Source organism: Glycine max, chromosome 7, assembly GCF_000004515.6.
Source record: "Glycine max cultivar Williams 82 chromosome 7, Glycine_max_v4.0, whole genome shotgun sequence".
NCBI lineage: Eukaryota > Viridiplantae > Streptophyta > Magnoliopsida > Fabales > Fabaceae > Glycine > Glycine max.
Window position 1 is genome coordinate 42,156,767 of NC_038243.2, and position 26,986 is coordinate 42,183,752.

Consider the following 26,986-nt stretch of genomic DNA (forward strand, 5'->3'; position numbering starts at 1 on the left):
TGTTCTGATCTTTCAATTTTGGCAACAATTTGTCTTTTCTTCCTTCCGAACTCTTTACATGCTTATGGAACAGTTTGTTGCAAATCTGCTTGTTTCAATTGCGAAATGGAAGTTTTCTCAACCACATATAATTTTTCCATAGACTCTTGAAAATACTCCTGGCTAGCTTATTTTTCATGTTCCTAGCGCCCGTGACCGGCCACAACTTTTGAATTTTTAAATAAATTCTTATTTTAAAATCAGCCACTTTTATACCAAAAATATGAATTTTCGCTTTTAAGTCGTCATTTGCTTTCGGAAAACTCTGAGTGTATCACCTCCTCTATTCCCTTTCAATATCTGGAAGATGGCTTTGAGCTTTTCGATAAATACCTGCTTCCAATTAGGGAAAATTTTAATGTCACCAACAGCTGCATAATTAGACCATTGGCAAATAATTACGGATAGCTTTTAATTCTTTGAAAACAGTGTTGGGTGTAATTGAATGGATAATAAAGCCATTTGAATAAAAAAAAACCAATGAAGGTACCATTTGAAAAGCTTCCAAGTGCCAACGGAATAATGCTTTTCATATCCTTTAAATAGGTAACAAGAGTTATAAAAGAAATATGAACGTTTGAATTTAAAAGGAAAGAATAAATAGTAATTAATTGTCATTATTTCTACGTAGAAAAAACGTGAGTGTGTGTGCCTGTGAGGAGAGTGCCCTATGCCTGTGAGAATGATGAGGGTGCTAGTATGACTCTGGTTAGTGTGTGATAATGTGAAAATATCAGAGAGTGAGAAGTATGTGTACGTGGTTGGGACCAAGTGTGTATTTGCTATTATTTTTTTTTTTTTGAGATAAAGACAGTTATGACATCATTCATAATAGAAGAAAAGATACTCGTAGGTATGCTATCAAAGACTTGATTGTGAGCACAAAATCTTGACGCTATAGTTAGCTCATGAACGTTTGTGTCCTTACAAAATTCATTGTTGAAAGGAGATAAAAACTGTCTACACTTATTAGTAATAATATCAAAATCAGAAATCCCACTAGTGAGGACAGCAATAGCATCAATCAACTTCAAAAATGACATTCTGAAAGTTGAGCTCCTGCACCCAAGATAAGCTTGCCACCGACTCCAAGCTTCTGCTTCCTTAGGGTCGGTTGTGTCACAAAGCCATGAAGTTTTTGCTTTAAGGAAACAACCATTATCATCACGTAAACAAATACCTGTACCAAAACATTTTTGCTCCTGGTAAATTGTTGTGGGGTTCCTCATTTGTTAAAAATGAGCATTAATATATACGTGAATGAGTGTGAAAACGGATAAAATGGGAGGAAAAAAGAATTAATTATTTATTAGTATTTTAAGTTGTATGATGTACAAAATAAATATTTATTTTATATTAGTAAAATTTAAAATAAACAAATTTTTATCATATAAATTATATTATAAATAATATTTATAAAAAAAATAAATATATTTAAAAATCTAATTAAAATAAAGATTATGTTTATTGTTAAATATTGATAATTTTATTTTTAAAAATATATTACCATTTGACAGAAAATGATGAATTGAAAGAGATAAGAGGTTAAAAAAATCTTTTCATAAAATTTCTTAAAAGTACTATCGTTACTCCTAATAATGTTCTCATTCAAGATTGTTTTTCTAACATTTATATATATATATATATATATATATATATATATATATATATATATATAATATTTTCTAATTAAATTATCACTTTTTTCTTATTTTTGGAATTTTATATCTATTTATTCATTTAATTTAATTAATTCATTATCTTTTTTTTATATTTATTGAACTGGGTTACAAATCCAAAAACAAATAAATAAAAACACCAACAATTTATTTTGGATTATTTTTTAATTGTGATAAAGTAAATTGTAGATAGATCTTTTCAATTTTCTTTTTGCAATGATTTTACTTTTACTTTCTTTTTTTAAAAAAAATCATTACTTTTAATTATTGCCTATTTTTATTAAATCAAGACAAAATTGGATATTCACAATTATATTCTTCTAAAAGTATTTTTTTAATAATTGTGCATTAATAATAAAAGGTTTAATGTAACAAATAATATTTTATGTAATATGATATTATATTTAGGCTTAATTAAGTTTTTTATACCTGAAATATAGGTTGTTTTCAGATTACAATCAAACATTCAATTTTTTTTCAATCAAATACTTCAAAAAAAATAAACGTCACATCATCAAGTCACATCAAAATCACGTCATTACCTTTTTTCCCTTCTCCTTCTCCTTCTTCCCCTTCTCCCCTTTGTGGTACTGGGTAGTTGGGAAAGGGAAGAACTTGAAATGAAAATATGGATTCATTGATGAAATGATCACAAATCTAGAGTAAAAATAGAGGTAAAAAAATCATATCTGAAACATGGATCCTCTTCCTCTTATTGGTGGTGTGTTGAATCAAATCTCGAACTCCAAACCACTACAACAACTTTTAGGTTTTTGGAAATCATCGACTAAACAAAGATTGATCATGGTAACGCGGAGAGATTTATGAAATCTAGTGCGGTGTGGCTGTCGAAGAAAAAGATAACAAACTGCGGAGGAACGACGGTTGCGAAAGCAAGACTGCATCGGAGGAGCGACGACAACAGAGGGAGTGTGAGATGTTGAGGGCGTAATGAGGGTAATTAGTGCGATTGCAGGCAAGATGAGTATTGGTGATGACGCAAATTGGTTGTGATGGGTACTAGGTGGTTGGGAAAGGTAGTTGATCTGCGGTGGTGCGATGGTTTTGTGGGTGGTGATATGGCGTGGTGAAGTCGTGCAGGTGTGGGTGGTTACGTTTTTAGTGACATGGATGCATGTGTCTACATGTTTAGTGATAACATAACATTTCTTCTGTTACGTTATCACTTAATGAATATGGACTAATGATAGATAATAAAATAAAAAATATTTTTTTTTTCAAATACTTGATTAAAAAAAACATGAATTTTAGGTAGTAATCTAAAAATGACTTATATTCTAGGTATAAAAAACTTATTTAAGTCTTATATTTATAAGTCTGGGATATTTCCTAATGAATAGTCGTGTAACTAATTTATTTCAAGAGATGACGATCCTTGAAGTAAGTCTTATTTCTCTTAGCAAAGTTTTTCCTCTTACATGATAAGGAATCAATATAATTGTATATAATGTTTGGTGGAACTAGGCTACGGCTACAAGGGCAGTCACCCCCAAGTAAACTAATTTGATATATATCATACATTTGGTCCGCCTCCCTCCCTCCCTCTGAATTCTAATATTGGTCATATATTTAAGTTTTAGGTCTTGATTGGGTTAAGTTTGAGTTTCAATAAATTAATTTATGTCTTTATCAAAAAAATTAAATCAAATAGAAACACGGGTAAATTTGTTCAACGACCCGTCCCACATACATGCACGCCTCTACTATATATATGTGCCTGATGTGCATTAGTTTACCACCCAGAAAATAGACGACCCTAAACATCATGATTCGCAGTTCATTTCTTGTTGTTTTGCTAACCTCCCTTTTACTCCTTCTCCTCATCCCAAGATCTTACTCTTCGGAGATCAATGTAACACAAACCTACACGAGCCCAAAATTTGAGTATGCTCTTCTGGAATTTCCTCTAAATATACAATATTTGGTGGCTGAATTCTACTTGATTGGTGCTAAGGGTTATGGATTAGATGCTTTTGCTCCAGGGTTAGCCCAGGGAGGACCCCCTCCCATTGGAGGCCAAAAGGCCAATCTGGATCCCCTCACAAAAGACTTCAGCTTGCAGAATGGTTTAGTTGCAACTGGACATTTGAGGTTCTGATCATCTCTCTAGTCTCTCTACACATTACATTTGTTTAGGGAGGGAAACTAGAAAAGAATATTTTGTATGGCATGTTTGTTCTTATTTTGGAAATGAATCTAATATCTTTATTTTTAAGAAACAACCAATAATATGATGATTTTAATTTTGATAAAGTAAAGTGTTGTTTCATGGTTCCTTAATTTACAGGGCTATAAAGCGCGCAGTAAAAGGTTTCCCTAGGCCATTAATAAATCTAAACAAGGAATTATTTGCTCAAATTGTCGATCAAGCCTTTGGACAACCTTTGAATCCACCTTTTGATCCCTATGCCAATTCCTTGAACTACCAACTTGCGGCTTACATAACTACTTTAGTTGGCCCCGATATGTATGTTGGAATCATTCCAAAGCTTCAAAATACCGAGTCCAAAGAAGTAAGTGATCAATTTTTGAAGTTTTTTTTTACGATTTTGTTTACTTACTTGCTTAAAGAGTGCTTGCGTAATTTATTATTAAAAAAGGACAAGGGTAAAAATATATTGACTTTTTTTTACTGAATTTCCCTAATTTTTTAAATGCTAAATATTTTAAAAAAAGAAATATTCTTTATTTTATATTTAATGTATTTTTTTATTCCCTAATTATTATCTTTTAAAATTATTTAACACGTATCAAAATCAATCTTTTTATAATCACATGGAGGAGGGTTTTATTAATAGTTAATTAGTTTAAGTAGTAGATAATTACGTATATTATTCTCTCAAAAGATTTCAGATTTGATATTTATTCATGGGAAAAAAAACTAATGGAATAAACGGTCTCTCTCTATATGTATAACTTACACCACTTATCTCTCTATATGTATAACTTACACCACTTATTTTTTTATAAAGAGTAAGTTAGAAAGTTAACAAAATTTATAGTCATAATCTACCAACTTACTTTTTATAAAAATCAACTTACTTTTTATAAAAATTAAGTAGGTGTAAATTAATAAACTCATATATTGAGGGGAGGGAGAAAAAGAAGGAATCAAAGAATAAGTTTTTAGAGTTATTTTTTATTCTTATTATTTATTTTTTTGAAATCTAATGATTAGAATTAATAAACAAAATGAGAAAGTATTTTAATATGTCATGTATATTGGATATGAAAGAATCAGTGACTAAGTTTAGTAACATAAAGTTTGTTTCATCTTGTTAATTTTGGAGTCACTAAATTTTAGAGACGGGTGTTTTAAAAAAAATACACATATAAATTGTTTGTTCATAAATTTTATTTTTTCAAAAGGAAGATATAATAGAAGATAAACTTTTATTGTAAATATAAACTTTAGGGACACTAGATAAGCAAATAAAAAATAGAAAGTATTTAACAAGAAAGACAACATTTATAATATAAATTAAAAGATAAAAATAATTTAGTATTTACTTTAATTTTAATATCCTCCATTTATTAATCGATACTTTTAAAATATTACTCAAATTTAATTTTTCATAGGAAGTATCACATTTTTTAAGAAAAGAAAGTACCAAATTATGTATATGTATATGTATATATGTGCAGGTTTTTGCTGGCCTTCTAGGAGCAGCAAGTGGCGGTCAAACAAGTATTCGAGCATATCTATACGAACGTTGGGACTCGCCGGTGCCACCATATAAAGTGACTGTGGCAGAGTTCACAAATCGCATTGCAGAACGAGCGAATAAGCTAGGAATGGAAGGAACCAAAACTGAGGGTATTGTAGTACCTCCATGGAATGGTGCTGAAGGCAAAGTTTCAGGTAATGTGATTGAGGCCGACAAATATTCACTTTCATATGGAAGGACCCCAGAGGAAATATTAAGGATATCGTATGGGAGTGGCAATGAAACTATCCCAGGTGGCTTCTACCCTCATGGAGCAAATGGTCGTATAGCCCAATATTACTTTAATTAATATGCCATAGTTATATAGTCTATATCTTGAAAGAGCTGTGCCAGGCGATGGCTGAAGTTTATAATAAGCAATATACATGTTGCATTGAACTGATCTGAAAATAAAATTGCCTCATGTCGATCGTACTCGCTTTAAAAATTTGCATATAATGTTACATTTTTTTTTTTGGGGGGGGGGGTCAACCAAATTAAAAGTATTTCATTAATATAATGGTACCGGTAGTACCTCTGCGTCATACAACATTGACAATATATTACATTAAAGTTTCTATATCCCACCGAAAGAATCCCAGCACAAATTACGTGCCATTCAATTCAAAGGTCCCCCCTCCCTGTAATAATGCACATCCTATTTTATTAAGTGCCATACTTGAAGCCCCGAAGTGACCCTGTGCAGAAAGCAATATCCTAGCATAGCAGAATTGCCCTATTACAACAACTTGGTGGTTTACATACCAATCATAAAAGGAGTGATTGAAAGTTTTTTTACTTTAGCAGACAACCACGACCATGATCTAAATCGAAGTTGCTCCACCGTTTTCATCAAAGTCCAGCTGTTCCCCTTCAAAAATTATCCTGTTTCTATGGCACCAGATTGACCATACTGTAGCACACCAAATTACCCTCCACAACTTTGTTTTTCTCTTCCCAAGCCAGAAGCAATTGTGCATAAAATAGTGTTGTATTGTTTCACAATGTTCCACTTGGTGTACACATCCAATCCATTTGTAGCAACTTTGCCATACTTCATGCGCAAATGGACATGCAAACAGCAAGTGGCCACTGTACGTCCTCCTCCTTCTCATGGCAGAATGGGCATAGCTGGTCCTGCTGCAAACAATTCTAAAGAAAAAGTTAATAGAATTATCACGAGCTGTTCATGCAAAATATGCATGTTTAACCGAATAAGTTCTTGTTGATACGTTTTTCCCGAGAATAACATTCTCTGCCAAATGGATGATATGCATATTTTTGGGGAAAAGCAGACATTTCTCTTTATTTTTATTGATGAGAAAACACATTATAAAACAAAAGTATACACCATAAAACAAATTTGTTTATTTAATTTGGACTCTTATTTTTACATTCATTAAGTTTATTTTGTTAACACAGTTTAAATTCTCGTTACGGTCTTAGATTTGTTTAACATAATTCAAGATTTTGTCTCTAGATTTACAATAAATTTTTAGGATAAATTGGACTTTCTCGCATCACTATATGTTTTTAGGGCAAGTGACTGAAGTGAGACAAATTTACTAGCATTTCCTCTATGTGACTTCCTTCTCTCACCTAGAATGACGACACAAACTTTTCATGATCCCGTCTCTCTATCACTCAAGTGATGACTCCCCTCTTTAGGTCAAACAATTCTTGAAATAAATTCTAATTTTTATATACAGACTTAACACTTTAATTTTAAAAAAAATTAATTTACAGATAATATCTTTAATTTTAAGTAACTTCTTAAAAATAAAATAATATTATTTTTAAATCTAAATAATATCCTAAAAATTTAAAGTAAAAAATTTAAATTATTTTGGAACGGATATAATTTTACATGGTTTTCTTGTAATAGGATTCGTTTAGTGCCTTAAGACCAAAACTGCAAATGGATGATGCATACTAGCTAGTTCATCATTTGATATTCAAATTATCGGAAGCAAATTTTATTTTGTACGTAGCGAATCATGAAAATAATCGTAAGTTTAAGTTTAAATCTTTGAATAACATAAATGAAGATACTATATTTCCCTCGCCGAGAAATAAGGGCGGTGCGGGGACTATGTAATCCTTGGGAACCACCACCATTACACATGTTATTTTTAATAATAATTTTTTTCTAATATTTAATAAAATTGTTATAAAAAACTTTTAACAATATTTAAAGAATATCATTAAATATGAATAAATTTTATTAATATATTTTCATAATATTTTATTAAATATTGTGTTAATCATATCATCAAATCATATATTAGTAATATTTAATAATATTTTTAAAATGTTATCAAAAAAATTTAATAATATTTTTATTAACTGTTAAAATAAAATATTATTAAATATCATATTTATAGGAGTGCACTAATGTGATTATTATCTAATGGATGTAGTTTGACGGAAAAGAATTTTAATATTTGATTTGGCCCAAAAAAAATACAAAATCCTCTCCTACACTTCTTTGATAATTCAATAAATGAGGGATAGCAATCTAGATAAAATAATAATAATTATTACTCATTTTATTACCTATCGTCAGTCTTCTTCTGTTAAGTGATGACATGACGAATGGAGCGTCACGTCATCAAATCACATCAGAACCATGTTATTACCTTTTTTCCCTTCTCCTTCTTTCCCTTGTCCCCTTTGTGGTACTAGACGGTTGGGAAAGGGAAGAACCTGAAATGAAAATATGGATTCAATGATGAAATGATCACAAATCTAGAAAAAAAATAGAGGTAAAAAAATCATATCTGAAACATGAATCCTCTTTCTTTTATTGGTGGTGCGTCGAATCAAATCTCAAACTCCAAACCAATAGAACAACTTTTAGATTTTTAGAAATCATCGACTAAACAAAGATTGATCATGGTAACGCGGAGAGATTTATGGAATCTAGTGCGGTGTGGCTGTCGGAGAAAAAGATAACAAACTGCGGAGGAGTGACGGTTGCGAAAGCAAGACTGTATCGGAGGAGCGACGACAACAGAGGGAGTGTGAGATGTTGAGGGCGTAGAGAGGGTAATTAATGCGATTGCGGGCAAGATGAGTATTGGTGATGGCGTAGATTGGTTGTGATGGGTACTAGGTGGTTGGGAAAGGTCGCTGATCTATGGTGGTGCGATGGTTTTGTGGGTGGTGGTATGGCATGGTGAAGTCGCGCATGTGTGGGTGGTTACGTTTTTAGTGACATGGATGCATGTGCCTACGTGTTTAGTAATAACATAACATTTCGTTTGTTACGTCATCACTTAATGAATATGAACTAATGGTAGGTAGTAAAATAAAACGTAATTTTTTTTTCAGATACTTGATTAAAAAAATATGAATTTTAGGTAGTAATCTAAAAACAACTTACATTCTAAGTATAAAAAACTTAATTAAGTCTTATGTTTATAAGTCTAGGATATTTTCTAATGACTATAGTCATGTAACTAATTTATAATCATGTAACTAATTTATAATCATGTAACTAATTTATTTCAAGAGATGACGATCCTTGAAATAAGTTTTATTTCTCTTAGCAAAGTTTTTCCTCTTACATGATAAGGAATCAATATAATTGTATATAATGTTTGGTCGAACTAGGCTACGGCTACAAGGGCAGTCACCCCCAAGTAAACTAATTTGATATATATCATACATTTGGTCCGCCTCCCTCCCTATCTCTGAATTCTAATATTGGTCATATATTTAAGTTTTAGGTCTTGATTGGGTTAAGTTTGAGTTTCAATAAATTACTTTATGTCTTTATCAAAACAATTAAATCAAATAGAAACACGGGTAAATTTGTTCAACGACCCGTCCCACATACATACACGCCTCTACTATATATATGTGCTGGATATGCATTAGGTTTACCACCCAGAAAATAGACGACCCTAAACATCATGCTTCGCAGTTCATTTCTTGTTGTTTTGCTAACCTCCCTTGTACTCCTTCTCCTCATCCCAAGATCTTACTCTTCGGAGATCAATGTAACACAAACCTACCCGAGCACAAAATTTGAGTATGCTCTTCTGGAATTTCCTCTAAATATACAATATTTGGTGGCTGAATTCTTCTTGATTGGTGCTAAGGGTTATGGATTAGATGCTTTTGCTCCAGGGTTAGCCCAGGGAGGACCCCCTCCCATTGGAGGCCAAAAGGCCAATCTGGATCCCCTCACAGAAGACTTAACCTTGCAGAGTGGTTTAGCTCTAATTGGACGTTTGAGGTTCTGATCATCTCTCTAGTCTCTCTACACATTACATTTGTTTAGGGAGGGAAACTAGAAAAGAATATTTTGCATGGCATGTTTGTTCTTATTTTGGAAATGAATCTAATATCTTTATTTTTAAGAAACAACCAATAATATGATGATTTTAATTTTGATAAAGTAAAGTGTTGTTTCATGGTTCCTTAATTTACAGGGCTATAAAGCGCGCAGTAAAAGGTTTCCCTAGGCCATTAATAAATCTAAACAAGGAATTATTTGCTCAAATTGTCGATCAAGCCTTTGGACAACCTTTGAATCCACCTTTTGATCCCTATGCCAATTCCTTGAACTACCAACTTGCGGCTTACATAACTACTGTAGTTGGCCCCAATATATATGTTGGAATCATTCCAAAGCTTCAAAATACCGAGTCCAAAGAAGTAAGTGATCAATTTTTGAAGTTGTTTTTTACGATTTTGTTTACTTACTTGCTTAAAGAGTGCTTGCGTAATTTATTATTAAAAAAGGACAAGGGTAAAAATATATTGACTTTTTTTTTACTGAATTTCCCTAATTTTTTAAATGCTAAATATTTTTAAAAAAGAAATATTCTTTATTTTATATTTAATATATTTTTGTTTTATTCCCTAATTATTATCTTTTAAAATTATTTAACACGTATCAAAATCAATCTTTTTATAATCACATGGAGGAGGGTTTTATTAATAGTTAATTAGTTTAAGTAGTAGATAACTACGTATATTATTCTCTCAAAAGATTTCAGGTTTGATATTTATTCATGGGAAAAAAACTCTAATGGAATAAACAGTCTCTCTCTATATGTATAACTTACACCACTTATCTCTCTATATGTATAACTTACACCATTTATTTTTTTTATAAAGAGTAAGTTAGAAAGTTAACAAAATTTATAGTCATAATCTACTAATTTACTTTTTATAAAAATTAAGTAGATGTAAGTTAATAAACTCAGAGGGGAGGGAGAAAAAGAGGAATCAAAGAGTAAGTTTTTAGAGTTATTTTTTATTCTTATTATTTATTTTTTTGAAATCTAATGGTTAGAATTAATAAAAAAAAATGAGAAAGTATTTTAATATATCATATGTATATTGGATATGAAGGAAATAGTGACTAAGTCTAGTAACATAAATTTTGTTTCATCTTGTTAATTTTGGAGTCACTAAATTTTAGAGATGGGTGTTTTAAAATAAAATACACATATAAATTGTTTGTTCATAAATTTTATTTTTTCAAAAGGAAGATATAATAGAAGATAAACTTTTATTGTAAATATAAACTTTAAGGACACTAGATAAGCAAATAAAAAATAGAAAGTATTTAACAAGAAAGACAACATTTATAATATAAATTAAAAGATAAAAATAATTTAGTATTTACTTTAATTTTAATATCCTCCATTTATTAATCGATACTTTTAAAATATTACTCAAATTTAATTTTTAATAGGAAGTGTCACATTTTTTAAGAAAATAAAGTACCAAATTATGTATATGTATATGTATATATGTGCAGCTTTTTGCTGGCCTTCTAGGAACAGCAAGTGGCGGTCGAACAAGTCGTCGAGCATATCTATACGAACGTTGGGACTCGCCGGTGCCACCATATAAAGTGACTGTGGCAGAGTTCACAAATCGCATTTCAGAACGAGCGAATAAGCTAGGAATGGAAGGAATCAAAAGTGAGGGTATTGTAGTATCTCCATGGAATGGTGCTGAAGGCAAAGTTTCAGGTAATGTGATTGAGGGCGACAAATATTCACTTTCATATGGAAGGACCCCAGAGGAAATATTAAGGATATTATATGGGAGTGGCAATGAAACTATCCCAGGTGGCTTCTACCCTCATGGAGCAAATGGTCATATAGCCCAATATTACTTTAATTAATATGCCATAGTTATATAGTCTATATCTTGAAAGAGCTGTGCCAGGCAATGGCTGAAGTTTATAATAAGCAATATACATGTTGCATTGAACTGATCTGAAAATAAAATTGCCTTATGTCGTACTCGCTTTAAAGATTTGCATATAATGTTACAATTTTTTTTTGGGGGGGGTCAACCAAATTAACCACACTGTAGCACACCAGATTGACCATACTGTAGCACACCAAATTACCCTCCACAACTTTGTTTTTCTCTTCCCAAGCCAGAAGCAATTGTGCATAAAATAGTGTTGTATTGGTTCACAATGTTCCACTTGGTGCACACATCCAATCCATTTGTAGCAACTTTGCCATACTTCATGCGCAAATGGACATGCAAACAGCAAGTGGCCACTGTCCTCCTCATGGCAGAATGGGCATAGCTGGTCCTGCGGCAAACAATTCTAGCGAAAAAGTTAATAGAATTATCACGAGCTGTTCATGCAAAATATGCATGTTTAACCGAATAAGTTCTTGTTGATACGTTTTTCCCGAGAATAACATTCTCTGCCAAATGGATGATATGCATATTTTTGGGGAAAAGCAGACATTTCTCTTTATTTTTATTGATGAGAAAACACATTATAAAACAAAAGTATACACCATAAAACAAATTTGTTCATTTAACAAGATTTGGACTCTTATTCTTACATTCATTAAGTTTATTTTGTTAATCCAGTTTAAATTTTCATTAAGGTCTTAGATTTGTTTAACATTTTATTTCTACATTTACAATAAATTTTTAGGACAAATTCAACAAACTTACAAACTTTTTCACATCACTGTATGTTTTTAGGACAAGTGAGACAACTATGTGACTTCCTTCTCTCAAACTTTTCATATCCCGTCTCTGACTCAAGTGATGACTCTTTCTTTAGGCCAAATAATTCTTGAAATAAATTTCTAATTTTTATATATAGATTTAACATTCTAATCTTAAAATAAATTTTTAATTTACGGATAACATCTTTAATTCTAAGTAACTTCTTAAAATAAAATAATATTATTTTTAAATCTAAATAATATCTTAAAAATTTAAAATTACAAATTTAAATTATTTTGGAACGGATATAATTTTACATGGTTTTCTTATAATAGGATTCGTTTAGTGCCTTAAGACCAAAACTGCAAATGGATGATGCATACTAGCTAGTTCATCATTTGATATTCAAATTATCGGAAGCAAATTTTATTTTGTACGTAGCGAATCATGAAAATAATCGTAAGTTTAAGTTTAAATCTTTGAATAACATAAATGAAGATACTATATGTAGTTTGACGGAAAATAATTTTAATATTTGATTTGGCCCAAAAAACATACAAAATCCTCTCCTAGACTTCTTTGATAATTCAATAAATAAGGGATATCAATCTAGATAAAATAATAATAATTGTTACTCATTGAATTTTTATAATTGCAAAACCTTTTCCTTTTATTCTTACAGCTACTTAATAAAAACTTTTCCTGATTATCTAGCTAGTCATAAACTATTCTTAACAAACCTTCTAATAAATTATTGGGCTAAGTACCCTTCTCCGTCACCTTGGAAGATGGTTTTGAGCTTTTCGATAAATACCTTTCTCCATCACCACTTCAATCCAACATCTTCCTGCTTCCAATATTTAGAGAAAATTTTACGTGTAACCAACAATTTCATAATTAGACCATTGGCAAATAATTACGGATAGCTTTTAATTCTTTGAAAACAGATGGGTGCATGGTGATTGAATGGCTAATAAAGCAATTTGAATAATAATAAAAAAAAAACCAATGAAGGTGCCATTTGAAAAGCTTCCAAGTGCAACGGAATAATGCTTTTTATATCCTTTGAATAGGTAACAGGAGTTATGAAAGAAATATGAACATTTGAATTTAAAAGGAAAGAATAAATAGTAATTAATTGTCATTATTTCTACGTAGAAAAAACGTGAGAGTGTGTGTGCCTGTGAGGAGAGTGCCCTATGCCTGTGAGAATGATGAGGGTGCTAGTATGACTCTGAGGCTAGTGTGTGATAATGTGAAAATATCGGAGAGTGAGAGGTTGGTTGGGAGCAAATGTCTGCATGAGAATTATGAGTGATTATTAAAATTTCTTAAACATACTCTCATTGAAAAATAACTCATAATAATGCATTCATTCAAGATTGTTTTTCTAATATTTATATATATAGAAGATTTTTTCAATTAAATTATCACATTTTCTTTTTTAATTTAATTTTCTTATTTTTGGAATTTTATATTTATTTAATCATTTAATTTATTTTAATTTTTTTTCTTTTTTGTATTTATTTAATTGGGTTACAAATCCAAAAAAAAAAACACCAAGAATTTACTTTGGATTATTTTCAAGTTGTGTTAAAGTAAATAGTAGATACATCTTTTCAATTCCTTTTTGCAATGATTCTATTTTTACTTTTCTTTTTCAGAAACCATTATTTTTAATTATTACCTGTTTTTATCAAATCAGACAAAATTGAATGTTCACAATTATTTCTTCTAAAAGTATAACTTTTTTAATACTTGAACATTTATAATAAAAGGTTTAATGTAATAAATAATATTTTATATAATATGATATTATATTTATAAATTTTTTGGTTTGCATTAAGATATTCCGTGATGATAGTCTTTGACTAATTTCTTTTAAGACATAATTAATTATCACTGAAATAAGTTTTGTTTCTCTTTTTAGTAGTAAAGTTTTCTCCACTTACATGGCAGGAAATTAATATATATATATATATATATATATATATATATATATATATATATATAATTAAAGATTCTAATTATCTACTAACTATGTTAATCTTTGTTATATTTATAAAGATATAATTTATTTTAAAATATATATTATAAAATACATTTTAATTTAAATTGTGATCTTTTTCATTCTACGATATAATTGTATATAATGTTGGAGGTGGAACTAGGTTACAGGCTTACAGCTACAAGGACAGTCACCCCCCAAGTAAACAAAATTTCTTAACATCTAATTTGATATCATACATTGGCTCCCCTCCCTCTGAATTCTAATATTGGTCATATATTTATTGTTGTTTTGCTACAAGGACAGTCAACCCGTTGTGTGTGTGTGTGCACTTCATTTATTGTTGTTTTGCTAACCTCCCTTGTCCTCCTTCTCTCCATCCCAAGATCTTATTCTTCCGAGATCAATGTACTCGCGCCCAAAATTTGAGGATGCTCTTCTGGAATTTCCTTTAAATCTAGTATATTTGGTGGCTGAATTCTTCTTGTTTGGTGCTAAGGGAGTAAGGGATGGATTAGATGTTTTTGCTCCAGGGAGGCCAAAAGGCCAATCTGGATCCCCTCACAAAAGACTATATGACTCGATCATTACACAATTTGCCTTTTGAATATCAAATAATGAACTAAACATCATCCATTCGCAGTTTTGATCTCAAGGCTAAACAAACATATATATTGCCAGAAATACAATGTAACATTATATGCAAATGTTTAATACAACGTACATCGTAAGGCAATTTTAATTTCTGATCAGTTCAATGCAACATGTGCATTCCTTATTTTATATATAAACTGCAGCCAATGGCTGGCAGAATACGTGACATAGTTTGCAAATAGAGTATAACTCTATTGCACATACTAGCTGCTAAATAAGTAATATTTGGCTATAAGACCATTTGCTCCCTTAGGGAAGTAGCCGCCCGGGACACATTCATCACCACTGCAATATGCTATCCTCAATATTTCCTTTGGGGTCGTTATATATGAAAGCATCAATCAAGTTACCTGGAACTATTCCCTCAGCACCTTTCCATGCAGGAACTACGAGACCCTCACTTTTCGTTCATGCCGATCCTAGAATGCCACAACAAGCTGCAGTACATATAAAGAATTTGGTTATTCGTGTTTAATTATAAGCTTAATTATATAATTGGTGTCTTAATTATATGACTCTCATATCATGTCACAAAGTGGATTTGGACTTAACTCAATCATATAAAATATGAGGTAAGAATTATTTCTCACTTATATAGTTTATCTCGATACTATTTTTAATCGATGTGGGACTTAATATGTCTCGTTTTCCTTATGACTATTCGTTATGTGTAACTTTCAATACACACATCTATTTACGTGTGACCACAATTATTTAACTAAAAATTTAAAAGTATCAATTGAGAAATATCTCAAAAAAATAAATACAAAATTATTTTTATATCATAATTTATATAATAAATGTTGTCTTTGTTATTAAATACTTTCTATTTTATATTTTCTGTTTTAAAGTTAATATTTGCATTAGAAGCTTATCCTCTATCATAACTTCCTAGAAAAATTAAAATTGATGACAGAACAATTTATATATGTAATTTTTAAGACAACCGTCAAATTTTTTGTGACTCCAAAATTAACAAGAGAAAAGCATTTTTCTGTTACTAAATTTAGTCACTAATTCATTTATATCCAATATACCTGACATATCAAAAGACCTCCAAGATGTATTTTTTGTTTTTGGTATAAATCGCAAATACTCATGTAAACATATATAATATAGATTTTTTTATTATCTATCGTCAGTCTCCTTCTGTTAAGTGATGGCGTGACAAATGGAGCGTCACGTTATCATGTCACATCAGAACCACATCATTATCTTTTTTCCTTTCTCCTTCTCTTTCTTCCCCTTCTCCCCTTTGTAGTACTAGGTGATTGGGAAAGGGAAAAACTTGAAATGGAAATATGGATTTAACGATGAAATGATCATAAATCTAGAAAAAAAAATAGAGGTAAAAAAATCATATCTGAAACACGGATCCTCTTCCTCTTGTTGGTGATGCGTCGAATCAAATCTCAAACTCCAAACCAGTAGAAAAACTTTTAGATTTTTAAAAATCATCGACTAAACAAAGATTAATCATGGTAACACGAAGAGATTTATGTAATTATACTCAAATTGGAAACATATATAATATAAATTTTTTATTTTCATAAATAAATAAATATCAAACCTGAAATTTTTTTTAAGAGAATAAGATATGTAGTTATGTACTACGTAAACTAATTAATTAAATATACTAAAAAACCTCTAGCTTCCATGTGATTATAAAAAGATTGGTTTTGTTAACATATACCACCGACACATGTTAAATAATATTAAAAGATAATAATCCGGGCATAAAAATATAAAATAAAATTATTTCATTTCAAAAAAAAAAATATTTAACATTTAAAAATAATTAGAGAAATTTAATAAAAAAAGTCAATATTATTTTTTCCCTTGTCCTTTTTTAATAATAAATTAATTACACGTGTACTCTTTAAGCAAGTATGTAAACAAAGTCGTAAAATACTTGAAAAATTTAGATAAGTTTAACCCCTTACTTCTTTGAACGCGGTATTTTGTAGCTTTGGAATGATACGATAAGATCGAGTGAACTCGATTTATATTAATGTTAACGTTATATGTAATTATATCGTAAATAAAAAAGAAAAAAATTTAAATTAAGATATATTCTATAATAAATTTTAAAATAAGTTATATCATTATAAATATAATATCATATTTCAACAAGGTTCAACACAATTAGTACTTAATAAATATTTAAATTCCTTAAGTATAATTTTAAGGATGTTATTCCTTAAGTATAATTTATCTTCATTTTTATTTCAAAAATGAATTTCATTAATTTTTTAAAAAATATGAATAATTAAAATTAAAAATAACCTTGTATCCACAATATAAACTATTGCAAATCTAAAATATAATTATATGTTTAAAAATATTTTTTACAAATTTAAATTGTAATATAATTTATATAATAAGAAATATTTATTTCTTATAAATTTTAATTATATAAATTAAATATTTATATTGTACGTTGCATAAATTAAATTATAAATAATTAAATTTTTTTTCTCCCATTTTATCCGTTTTTACTTTTCACACTCATTCACATTGTTTTTCGATCAACATTGATGATCTATTTGTTAAACGTCAAACAGAATGCTAAAAAGATAAATTAAAATACAAATAAGATAAAGAAGTGGGAGGTTTATCGATGCCAAATATACTTAAATACCTACTAAATTACATGGAGCTCCTTGAGGTTTGAGGCTTGATTAAATTACATGAAACTCCATTTCCAAATTAAATTTACAAACCTCATATTTAAGCCCTTATTTTATATTTTGACAAAACATAAGCCCCTCTTTTTAATCGCGTAGAAAATGTTAAGTGAAGAAGATTTGTGTAATTTTTGAAACAAGAGATCTTGTTATTATGTCTTGTAGAGCCCTATGTTATTGGGTCAGCATTTCATTATATTTTTCATCTTTTTTCTTGGTTAAGCTACATTTTTATTTAGATTGTAATTTCTGTCGTTGTTTGTGCTGTGTGTGCGCGCATGTATTCAGTTCCCTAATTTTCTTCTATAACTTCTGCAGTCATTCGTGCTGTTCTGGACGTATCCTTCTCTTATATAATACTTAGTAAAGTTTCATCCCTGTTTCGATTTATATCCGTTCCAAATAAATTGCTTATATTATAGTAGTATATGACTATTATTTAAGATAATTAGGTTTTTCTAAAATTTCAACGGAACTTCACTCATGAATGTGAATTTTTTTGGGTGACTGAAATTTTAAGCAGTGATCCTAAATTCAAGTTGCAATAACTAAATAAATTGTGGAAAATTTTTTATGCTCTCGAGCAGCCATTGTCAAGGAAAAAGTTCTATACCGCTATGGTTATTTGGACTCTAGTTGCTTCAAATAAGTGCCATCCTACTAATTCTAAACCACAGATTGTAAAATTCAACTCGTTAAATTTAAATATTCCCACTCGTTAAGTTTAACTCGTTATAATGATTAAACAACTTTTTTTTTTACAAATGTGTCTTTATTAAAATGAGTTAAATTATACTGTAATTGAAAAAAATATTTATGACTATTTAGGTGAGATAGTAATAAGTGAGAGTATTGCTGAGGGAGGGGAAATAATTAAATTTTTCTTAACTTTTTTAAAGTAACAAATATTTTGAGATAAATTAAAAAACAAAAACAAAAAAACGGAGTGTATCTAGTACCTGAATTCTTGCCTATTATTTTGTGCTTCTTTGACAAAATAAAGATTTGCATTCGACATTGTACATATATTTTGACGGATGATCGCGTACAAATGTCTCTAAAGAAGGCAACTGTCAGCTTCTGACTTCTGGTTGCTGCTTTAAGAAGGCAATTGTTCTTTATCTTGATTCTTGAAATAATGCATGTACTTCATTATGTTGCTAGTTTTTAACTTTGTAAGCTCTACATGCTATTGCTAAGACTGGTTCTGAAATTTTATGAACCAGAGTGAAACAATATAAAGAACTTTTAAAATTACTTAGTTCTAAATTTTACGGTCACAATGTTTCCAGTTATTTTTTTACCAAAAAAAAATAATTTATGTATCATCTGAATAATAGAATGTCATCTCTCTTTTGTGGCTGTCATGTTGGTCTCCAGAGAATATTCTTGAAGCTTTTTTTTTCAGTGGTTATTTTTGAAGATCTTTGCTTTGTAAGATAGAATGATAGATTGCAATTTACCAAACTTATTTTGTCAGTCTGCTTGATATAACTTCTCAGTGAGAACAAAATCTCTGGCAGTATTTTATGATTAAACTCCTGATTGCATGGGTATGCAATCTGAATTGTGCAAATATCCAAGAAATATCGCATACCAATACCAGTAATCGTGCTCCAAGCTTTTACGCCGTGATAATTTATATATATATATATATATATATATATATAAACTTTTTTATCCCAGTTTTTTTCTTGTATAATATTTTTCTCGTCCTTGTAAGTACGAATTCATATGAAGTAAAAATGAGTAAAATATCTTACCGAGATTAAAATTGATAAAACATAAACTTACAACAATTAAAATTAGAAAAATAATTTTACAAGAATCAAAAATATATTTTAAAAAAAATTGACACCTTCAAAGTATACTTAAAAGAAATAGTTTAAAGCTGCTTTTTTTCCCTCAAAAAAATTGAAAGTTTCTTTTCCTTCACTTAAAATGAGTTTAATCTAATTAATTTTTATATTTTACAATACTGTGTAGATAAAATGTTATTTAAAGTAGATATTCATATTGGTTTAAAATGAACTCCACTTCAATCCTCTATGTATATTTTAACATTATTTTGGCACCTAAATTTGTATTTATTAAACACTGAATGTAGGTTTCAAATAATATACTCTTTTTAATGTCGAGAACCATACATAATTTCCTACTACAACATATTGGTCTTAGCCAATTAGCCAGCAGTAATAACTTGTCCCAGACTCCCAACATAAGGAAATAATATAAGCTTGAATGTGCCACCAGCTAGTCGAGGTTTTCTAAGTTAATAGAAGTATTCCAAAGCCTAGACGCATGCTTAACCCTATTGAGCTGCCGGAACAACTTTCGGTAATCAAAAGGCAGTTTATATAGTGACAAACTAGCAAAATTTATAGTTCCTTCTCATAACTAAGTTTCATCTACTATTTAACATAATATAGTAGATGGTGATATAGGCGTGATCATTTTAGACCACTAACAAAACAAAAAATGAGGTTGCATAATATAAAAAAAAAAAATGTGATGCCATGCGCCCACCCTCTTATATCTATACAACTTTCAACCCCCTAAAACTGCATGCTATTGACCTATTTTTGCTTCTTTTTTTTGGTACAAGTTATTACTTCTGTAACTTACAAAAAAGAGATGAATGCATCTTTCGGTAAAGAGTTGGCCTGACAAACCAATTGTAGCAACTGCCCAGAATTCTTCCGAGTCCACAGGTAGCTTGCAACAGTATATATATACATAATTCAATTTTCAAACCTGTGAATTTATGAGTATCTAGATTTAGATAAATGTATAGCACATAAAATGCAAATGTAAAACCATAAAATTTAAAATGTTCTACACAAGTGAGCTGCATCTCCCTTTATAGTCGTGGCATGGCTTCCGAATTTGCCATGGCATACTACTAGATATTATTCACTCAAAAATTAACACCAGAAGCGTCACAATTGTCTCAAAATTGTTACCACCAAATTACGTTCTTACCGCCAGAAGTGTTGTGCATAAAAAGCATGAGCTTAACAGATTGACTACAAATTACTTAGATGCAAGGGCAATTTAGGTCAGTTGACCAGATCAAGTTATTGCAATAACACTTACCAACATTTGAGGTACCCTAAGGAAGCCGAGAGACAAAGAATATAAAACAACTGAGATTGTTGTTGCTGTAATTAAATTGTGTATAAAGCGTTTGTCGTCTTTGCTGGGTACAAATGCCATTTTCAGTGTATTTGTCAGGTCAAAGAGCCTATAGGAAATCTGCGAAGAATGTTAAAATCAGAATCAATCAACCTAAAAAATCTCAATCCAACATGTGCTTTTAACTTACTGCAACATATATGGAAGTAGTAAGCATGAAGTTCAACATTGGGAAGTCTGGGATCAGGGAAAGCAACAATTTGGGTTGCCCATCTGGAACACCTGACCTAAAATCAGCCAACATAATAGAAAGGAACAATTAATATATTCTGATAAATAACAAAAATAATTACATATGTAAACAAGTTGCATCAAGCATAAAAGAAAGTAATTGGACATGAATGTATGTTAAGCATTTTACTATTTTGACATCCAGTAAGATTGTAAGAATAAAAATTTAGAACTGAAAAGCTAGGAAAGGACGAGGTAATAATCAACAGTTTAAATCCTCATTGCCCCCATTTCTAGTGCAAAGCATATTCCTTGTTATGTTTTTGCTATGGTAAATTAATATAATGAAACTATTGATCAGTTAAATACAAAAAAAAAAAAATCAGAAATTCAGAATTATACCCCCCTCCCCCCTGCAAAGAAAAATAAATTATTCAAAGTTATATGATCAACATTGAGTGTAACCAAACAAACATATCTCCAGGTATCTATTCTACCATGCCCAAACATCTTATATCCAGGCATCTCATACCTAGGAATCTAATATGCTTGGGCAACTAACTACATGTGCACTAAACAACCCCTCAACTCATATTAGGAGAAAAATATGTGATATCTGGTAAAGCACAATAAATGCTAAAAGCAGCATGTCAGCTTCGGAGTACCTTAACCAGATATGGATCTGGGAGATATAAGTCTCCAGTGTAATCTTCCCAAGCCAACTACAAGAAAGTAGAAACATCATAAAATTAGTTAACTAATTACCAGCCTCAAAACAAAGTGAAGAAATTTAAATTTGACAGCATTTAGCAATAAAATAGCTCATTAAATATGAAGGCATGTCCATGTGTGTTTTTGAGTGTGTGTGAAAGAGAAGGGAACAGAAGAAAGATAAATAAAAGATTGTACTTCTACAAAGACAACTTACGCAAAAAGAGTCAGCGTATAGCTACGAAAACTTTGTGTAACATTCCGCAAGCATATGTAAACCCTGTCAAATAAAAATGTGTCACGTTAATAACTAAAAGTCTTTAATATCTCTCATCAGGCCCCTCCTCCCAAATAAAATATTAAGGAAAAATGGACATACGTTATGGGAATCCATGAGGTATAAGGATGGTATTTATTGTATGCAATCTTGTCCAGCTTGTATATATGCTCAAACCATAAATAACCCACCTAGAAATTAAGTCAAATGAACAGGGTCATAAGATAAAACAAAGCACGGTATACTAATATGATAATGACATCAAAAAATATAATACCAATGAACATATCAGCACAACAGTTGCTTTGATTGATATTCTGCGCTTGATTTCTGCTTCCTCTAATTTTTCCATCCATCGTTCAACCTTGTAATGCCATGTGACAGACAATAAGGTACTCAAATCAGGGAAATTGAAGCAAAAAAAGGAGGAGACAGAAATCAGAGATGTTTTTCTGCTTCAGAATCTTCACTCAATCAGAGAGAATGGATCTAAATGTTAGATTTGTTTCACTTATTTCAAAAACATAAAATGAGAAACTTACAGTTGGATGATAATAAGCATAAATCATTCCAATTATCCATATGTAGCGATCAAGCCCTGAACGAAAATGCCACTCATGCAAGCGAGAAAGATGTGATTTGGCAGGATTTGGGTCAGTATATCCTGCAAGTTTAAAGAAACCTTCCAGTTAGCATGATCTGCTGTGCTTTCAATGGTGAAGTAAAATATCATACATGTTACTAACCGAGAAAGAAAGTAAATGGACTCCAAACCCATTCAAAGACTCCAGGTATCTCCCATACTAAGATAACAACCAAGAAGCAAGCAATGATTTTTACCGCAATGACCGACCCAATCTCATTGTACTTGTGGAGAATACCAAGTGCCCCATAAACCATAAGAGTGAAAAGAGTGTGCATGGGGCAGATGTAGTATAACATGTAACTGTTGTTAAGTACAATACAACAGAACACCACAAAGAAATTAAGCCGCCACATCATCTGCTCAACAAATATGTTGCAGTTATTACAGTCCAAATATATGAAAAAGCGAGCTTTTATAGTTCAAGGAAATTGCATACCTGAGCAAATCTTGCTAGACTAAAATCTTTACGAACATAATAATATGAGAAGTTCCCAAATCCAGTCATCCAAACATATGCAGCAATGAACAAACGGATTGCATTGTAGATTTCAGATGCAGCAAAGTAATGGTACATCAAAAACAAAACCTGTTACGGATGTCAAATGATAAAAATATGGAATGTTAAAATTTGAGGAATTTATAACATTAAATGTAAGTACAGCAAGAGATGAATAATCAGAAAATCTGATGAAAAAATATAGAACAAACTGAATTGCACTTCCTTAATATTAAATGTATTAATTTCAGGGGGTCTGAACTTGCATAATTCAGAAATTGCACAGAAAGTTTTTCCATCATAGATGATAAGAGAATAAAATACTTCAGTAATATCAACAAAAAAGTGACCAACCTGCATCCAGCCTTTCCATTCTTCAGTCTGGTGCCTATTTAAGTAAAGGATGGATTTCCCAGACAATGGTGACTTGTCATGATGTATCTTAAAGGAAGTCATTGCCGAAACTATGATGAGGAGAAAATAGAGAAATAGGAAGAGATCCCTATTGTAACTCTGCAAAAGCAGATGATGTTGACAAAATATTATATAACTTATTCATAGTAAGCACATGACAAAGCTAATTTTTCAAAGATATATCACTGCTTTCACGGATAAAAGCAAACACAATTTGGAATACCGATTTTTTCTAGACTATGACCAACAGCATTGGGTACTAGCTAAAGTGGTACATTGTGCTTTGTTGTGTATTAATGCAACAAGTAACGCACTCCTCGGTCCTTTCTCTTTTCTCCCTACTTTAATGATTGAGTTCAATTGTTTGTTAGTTTTTAATTCAAGAAAAATGTTTCATCCTTTCTTGGATTTTCCTAATTTCACATGGTGACTTGTCATCATGATGTATGTTAAAGGAAGCAATGGCTTCAGAAACAAAAGAAATATGGAGCAATATTTGCTTGCTGAACTGACTTTCCAATCACAAAATAGTGCTCAGTTAGAAAGGAAACACAAAAGAGAAATATCCTGATGAAATCATCAACCTTATTGGACGAGGCAAAGAAATCTGTGCGGTCGCACAAATAAAAGTAAGCCAAAATGAGACCAAATTCAGACCTATCACAGAGAAAGAGCAAAGGAAATGAAAAACAATTAGTTTGATCCACACATACAAATAAATTTCTCATTTCATATAATTTACTTACATCGCTCTAAGTGTCAAACGGTTCTCAAGAAGGAAACACTCATCCATCAAAAGGAATCTGAAGCAATCATGAAAAAGCCAAGCACATAAGTCTAAGTTTAAGCAAAGACGGAAATAACAAATTACAGAACCATAATTTAAGCAAGCAAAACCAGAGCAGGATGAATTACAAACCGGATAATCGATGGTGAGCCAGTTAAGCTCCGTGCCTTTGGGGATCCTGACTGTAAAGCTCCTCCCTCCAATAAAACTGCTCTGTCTTCATCTTTAACAACATCACTGCCCATTTCAACTAAGTTGATGTCCGATTGCCTACTAAACAAGAACAACTTCCGTAAGAAATCATGGCAACAAGTTCTTAATGAACTTCCATTCTTACACAATGGATTGGGATAACATGACATTTCTGGAAGAACCGCCAAACATTAACTCTCTCTCTCCCAAAAAGACTTAACTCTGCCACTTGATTAACTAGTTCATAATCGGATTGTAGAAATCCCCATTCGAAAATATTGCGGAAAAAAAAAGTTTCATATCGGTAGCGATCATAATGCATAACAACTATAAAATCCAGTTATTGCGAAATAACATGATAATCCAATTGTGGTCAACTACTTAACTCAACAACTTAACGAATAACACAGAAACTATATATGACCGATTAACTATTTGATCATCTCAAAACTCGCAGACGCTACATTCCCCTAAAATGCAAACGTTCTACCAGCACGCGCAACTAAAAGCTCACGCCGCGAAAGAGTAATCGATCGAACTTACGCTCTGGACGAGACAGAGTTTTTCCGGTACTCCAATATCTCCGAATATATCCATGCCACAACGACTGGAATGATCCCGAGAAGGAACGAGACCTGCAACCATCACAAACCGAAAAATCATTTACTCGCACGAAGCACAATCACAAACGCCTCAAATTCCAAAGCGGAACCGATTGACTAGCGGCGAAAAAACACGAATCAGTTACTCGCGCCAAGCACAAGCACAAACACATTACATCAAATTCCACGGTGACATAAACAGAAGCGAGTAACTAGCGGCGAACAAACACGAATCAGTTAATCGCGCCAAGCACAAGCACAAACGCATCACATCAAATTCCACGGTGAAATAAACAGAAGCGAGTAACTAGCGGTGAAAAAACACGAATCGGTGCAAGATCTGAGGGAGCTAGAAGATCGAACGGAAAAACGTACCTGACCGGGAGTAACAGGGCTGAGGAGAAGCATTTCGGAAAAGCGAGAAGAGGCAGCAGAAGAATCACACCACAGTTCCGAATTCTCCGATTCACCGGAAATCACAGGAACTGAAGCGGAGAGGAATAGTGATTCCTAACTTTGCGAAAATGGAAGTTAGAATGAAGAGAATTTTGAGGAAGCAAAATGCTGCATGCGGCGAGTGACGGTAGGTGATACGAGTAGAGCTCACTGCGCGTGTATGTGTTGAAGAAGAAGATGTAAATAATCAAGTGTCCAGCAGAGAGAAACAAAATGTCATAAAATTCTCATTAATTATTTCTTTTTATGAGGAACTCTTTAATTATTTTCATTAGTTCTTTCTTTTCATTTTTTTATGAAATACTATAAATAATGAAAATGCCATTTACTCATACAATTAAATTCTTATTTACCCTGATTACGAGCTGTGCTTTCAACGTGTGAGATTATCTAATACAGCGGCGACGGTGAGGGATTCCGACGCCATCTTGGATGAATTTTATTCAGATATTTAGTCTTTTAAATTTGGATTTTTAGGCTTTACAAAAAAAACATATTTTTTTAATCTTTTAAATTTTTTTAAAATTAATTTTAATCTTTTTCATTTTTTATTTTAATAGCATCATAATTTGTGACGAATTATTACTATTAAAAATATTTTTTTCAAAATTAATTTTTTAAAATGATTTATGATAAATTAAAATAAAAAAATATAAAAAATTGTGATAATTTTATTTTTTCTTTTTTCTTTAAAACTAACATAATATATAAAAAATAACACAACCACCAAATCATACAAGTTGTTAAAAAAGATACTAAAGTATTTGAAAAATTCAAGAGACCATAAAAATAAATTATTTTTTAAGAGCTAAAAAAATAATTATCTTAGTTTGACGAGCTAAAAATATATTTAATCATTTTCTTTAAATAAAAATTAAATTTAAATTCAAATTCAAATTTAAATATTTTATAAATTTAACTCATTAAAATTAATTAAATAACACAAGGTGAAGTTGTGTGAAAATGAAATTGTGAGTCATGAGTTGGACATTGCACCTCAGAAAAGATAAAATAAAATAGAAAAGAGTTTTGAGTTGTGCTGTTAGTAAAAGTGGTGCATGTGGGTGACGACCGACACAATTCGATTTATTTATTTTTAATTTGAATTCAAGTATCGATCGAGTTCAAATTCCAATATAGAGTATGGAGGTTATTTTAGTCATTTCAGCGTCCAATTGTGAAGAGTGAAGAGAATTCAAGTTCAAGGGATATGGAAGAAGGGGTCCCATATCTGCTTCACCGACACGAGTATTCCAAACCTAACCTTTTGCTGTCCAAACTCACGTAGCGTCC

At 30.9% G+C, this 26,986-nt stretch overlaps 3 protein-coding genes across 6 annotated transcripts; 2 read left to right on the plus strand and 1 right to left on the minus strand.

Annotated features, from left to right (window-relative positions):
* Nucleotides 1-3,460: 3,460 nt before the first annotated feature.
* On the plus strand, nt 3,461-5,894 carry LOC100786037 (desiccation-related protein PCC13-62). The gene is made up of 3 exons (XM_003528560.5): nt 3,461-3,830; nt 4,027-4,252; nt 5,385-5,894. Exons 1-3 carry the CDS (start codon nt 3,505-3,507, stop codon nt 5,754-5,756), a joined length of 924 nt encoding a protein of 307 aa, XP_003528608.1. The 5' UTR covers nt 3,461-3,504; the 3' UTR covers nt 5,757-5,894.
* A 3,444-nt stretch (nt 5,895-9,338) lies between these two features.
* Nucleotides 9,339-11,729, plus strand: LOC100787099 (desiccation-related protein PCC13-62). The gene is made up of 3 exons (XM_003528562.4): nt 9,339-9,689; nt 9,886-10,111; nt 11,226-11,729. The coding sequence occupies exons 1-3, from the start codon at nt 9,364-9,366 to the stop codon at nt 11,595-11,597; spliced, it is 924 nt and encodes a 307-aa protein (XP_003528610.1). The 5' UTR covers nt 9,339-9,363; the 3' UTR covers nt 11,598-11,729.
* An 8,375-nt stretch (nt 11,730-20,104) lies between these two features.
* LOC100794337 (protein REDUCED WALL ACETYLATION 2) lies at nt 20,105-25,920 on the minus strand. 4 transcript variants are annotated; one of them, XM_041017418.1, is made up of 16 exons: nt 25,613-25,920; nt 25,179-25,270; nt 24,576-24,713; nt 24,403-24,459; nt 24,241-24,313; nt 23,597-23,755; nt 23,183-23,332; nt 22,847-23,102; nt 22,643-22,764; nt 22,378-22,464; nt 22,203-22,291; nt 22,041-22,103; nt 21,778-21,834; nt 21,072-21,168; nt 20,843-21,001; nt 20,105-20,500 (listed from the first exon to the last, which is right to left on the minus strand). In XM_041017418.1, the coding sequence occupies exons 1-16, from the start codon at nt 25,643-25,645 to the stop codon at nt 20,495-20,497; spliced, it is 1,638 nt and encodes a 545-aa protein (XP_040873352.1). In that variant the 5' UTR covers nt 25,646-25,920; the 3' UTR covers nt 20,105-20,494. The 4 variants fall into 4 exon arrangements, with proteins under 4 accessions (XP_040873352.1, XP_040873351.1, XP_006583994.1 ...); XM_041017417.1 differs by having other exon boundaries at nt 24,576-24,716; nt 25,613-25,918; XM_006583931.4 differs by having other exon boundaries at nt 20,105-21,001.
* Nucleotides 25,921-26,986: the final 1,066 nt, after the last annotated feature.